This window comes from Callithrix jacchus, chromosome 13 (assembly GCF_049354715.1).
Source record: "Callithrix jacchus isolate 240 chromosome 13, calJac240_pri, whole genome shotgun sequence".
Classification (NCBI taxonomy): domain Eukaryota; kingdom Metazoa; phylum Chordata; class Mammalia; order Primates; family Cebidae; genus Callithrix; species Callithrix jacchus.
Genome location: NC_133514.1, coordinates 116,706,298 through 116,709,218, shown reverse-complemented (window position 1 = coordinate 116,709,218; position 2,921 = coordinate 116,706,298). Strand labels below are relative to the sequence as shown.

The window sequence follows — 2,921 nt, the reverse complement described above, 5'->3', positions numbered from 1 at the left end:
AGCCCTCTTTTGCCTCGCCCTTCCGCGCAGACTCCGTGGAGTCCCGTCGCGGCCTCCGCGCGCTGCGGCAGCCGGCATATTGTGATGGACACCTCCGGCAGCCAATTAACACCCGCACGCTGGGCGGGGCCACGCTTGGGCTGGCGGAGGGTGGGGGGGCTCGGCCTTAGGCGGGGACTTTTGAGTGACAAGGATGCTGGCCAACCCTCGGAGGTCCTTCTATGGCGCCCCGCCCCTGAGCCGCCCCTGAGCCGCCCAGCCCTCAGTGCGACCGGCGCGGGGACTGTCCCGGGTGGAGCTGGCCGAGTCTCCCGTTCTGCTCCACCCGACGCTGCTGTGTGTGCTGGGCCTGGCTCGCGGCGAACAGAGATGGCCGAGCAGTCTGACGAGGCCGTGAAGTACTACACTCTCGAGGAGATTCAGAAGCACAACCACAGCAAGAGCACCTGGCTGATCCTGCACCACAAGGTGTACGATTTGACCAAATTTCTGGAAGAGGTGAGTTGGTGACGAGCGGTTGGGGCGCACGGAGCGCGGGCCGGGTTTGAGGGTTCCCTGGTATGACCTGTAGTTCGCAGCCCCGAGTCCGCACACATACGCCTGGGCGCGCCCCACGAGTTCGCTCACTTGCCTGTACACACCTGGGAGCTCTCCCTGAGTCCGCTCACCTGCGCGTGTACGCCCGGGAGCGCCCCTCCGAGTCCGCACACCTGCGCGTACACACCTGGGAGCGCCCGGGCGCGGCGGCACCCTCCCTGCGTGGGCCGAAGGCGCACTGGGCAGGAGCCGGCGCCCGGGTCCTGCGGCGGTGCCGGAGCGTCTTACCGGGAGAGCGGGCAGCTACGCCGGGGTTTGAAAGGACCCCTTTCACCGTTGAGTTAGAATAGAAGGGTGTCCATCCAGGACCGGCGGCATTCCCGGAGGGGCGGGCTGGAGACCACCCACCCCGAGAGCCGCGGATCCCACCTGAGGGGACCCCGAGTGCGGAGGTCGGATGTAGTCGGAGCCCTCGCTTCCCGTGGCACCCACGGGCCGACTTGCGGTTCATACACACTTGCGTTCGCGTTCACCTGGAGGAGACCAGGTGTTAATTAACCTCCACCAGTCACGCTTTGGCAGCCAGGTGCAGTGCTTGACTCCTGAGACCTGTGTGTGGCTCAAGCAAGTCCAGAGGACGAGGCCAGGTAGAGTAGCCCACGTTCTGCTTTGGGACTCGCCCCTAGCAGCTTTGGAAGGTGTAAAATGACGTGGTTAACTTAAAGCAAGATATTCCTTTGATAAGATTTTTGCTTTCGATTATAATTTTTGCCGCACACACTAAGGCGTTTGTGGTTATTGTCTTAGATCCTCTGGAAGTGTTTTCCCACTTTGTGGGTGTCTGAATCATAAATCTTAACACATACACACGCCCCTCTCCCAATAATGAGAAGGTTTAGTGATGGGAATTTTTTACATAGTGGGGAAGCAGGGAGACAGAAATAGAGGCCTGGTCTGAGCTGGATCACAGTTTACATCAGAGGACTTTGGTTTTACAGAAAATATTAAAATCAAAAGGCCTGTTTTAAAAAAATAAGGCTGGGCCAAGTACCTGGCTCACACCTGTAATCATAGCACTTTGGGAGGTGGAGGCAGGCGGATCACTTGAGTCTAGGAGTTCGAGACCAGCCCCTGACCAACATGGCGAAACGCCTAACCCCAAAAATTAGCTAGGTGTGGTGGCGCACACCTGTAGTCAGGAGAATCCCTTGAACATGGGAAGCGGAAGTTGCAGTGAGCCAAGATCACACCACTGCACTCCAGCCTGGGCAACACAGTGAGACCCTGTCTCTAAATAAATACAATTACATAAAAAATAAGGCTGTAGTTGATATTTATTGGTAAGATATTTCGTTTTTGTTTCCATTTAGTTAGGAGGGGCTTATGTTAGGGAATCAGCTGCCCTGCCCTCTCCCTCCTGCCCAGCTGTAGGTCCTGCCAGATGACATCCGTTGTCATTGATTCTAAATGTCTACCTACAACCCATGGTATATGTAATTGTGGAATTTTAAGATACAATGTGTGCTTTGTCTATTCATGTCTATAAAAAATAACATTTACAAGAGAATATTAGGATATTTCATATTATGAACTTTTTCTTTTCTTCTTGTTTACTCCTAAAGCGAGATTTTTTCAACCTTGGCACTGTTGGCATTTTGGGCCAGCTGATCTTTGTTGTGCTGTCTGTCCTGGTCATTGCAGGATGCTGAGCTGCCTCCCTGGCTTCTACTCACTAGATGACTGGATGACTGGTACCACCACCTCCCCTATTTTTTATTTTTATAGAGAATTTCACTCTTGTTGCCCAGGCTAGAGTGCAATGGTGCAGTCTTGGCTCACTGCAACCTCTGCCTCTTGGGTTCAAGCAATTCTTCTGCCTCAGCCTCCCAAGTAGCTGGGATTACAGGTGCCCACCAGCATGGCCAGCTAATTTTGTATTTTTAGTAGAGACAGGGTTTCACCATGTTGACCGTCTTGAACTCCTGACCTCTGGGGATCCACTCTCCTTGGCCTCTCAAAGTGCTGGGATTACAGTCGTGAGCCACCGCCTCCCCTATCTCCAACCAGCCCTACTTCTCCTATTTGTAGCAACCAGAAATGTCTCCAGATATTGTCAGAGGTCCCCTAGGGCATATATCTCTCCTACTTGAGAATTACTGAGGTTATTGTACATGACTTTTAGGGGTAGATTTTCAGAAGGAGGTAGTAAGGAAGAGAAGATTATTGGTGAAATGTACTAGAAACCATTCACTTTCACATTTCATTCCTGTGAGTCAGGAAAGGAGGGATTGTGCACAAAGTTTCTGAGAAAAGCTGAGAGATAAGAAGTTCTTGAGTGAGTAAATATCTGTGTCTCTTCCCTGCTTGCCCGGTCCTCTTTCCTG

At 53.1% G+C, this 2,921-nt stretch overlaps 1 protein-coding gene across 2 annotated transcripts in view; it reads left to right on the top strand.

Annotated features, from left to right (window-relative positions):
* Window positions 1-264: 264 nt before the first annotated feature.
* The window catches only part of CYB5A (cytochrome b5 type A), a 36,256-nt gene continuing 33,599 nt past the window's right edge, over window positions 265-2,921 (top strand). For both annotated transcript variants that reach the window (XM_008979983.4, XM_008979984.4), the window contains exon 1: window positions 265-498. In XM_008979983.4, the coding sequence (XP_008978231.2) occupies window positions 370-498 (129 nt within the window). In that variant the 5' untranslated portion in view covers window positions 265-369. The remainder of the gene's footprint in view (window positions 499-2,921) is intronic.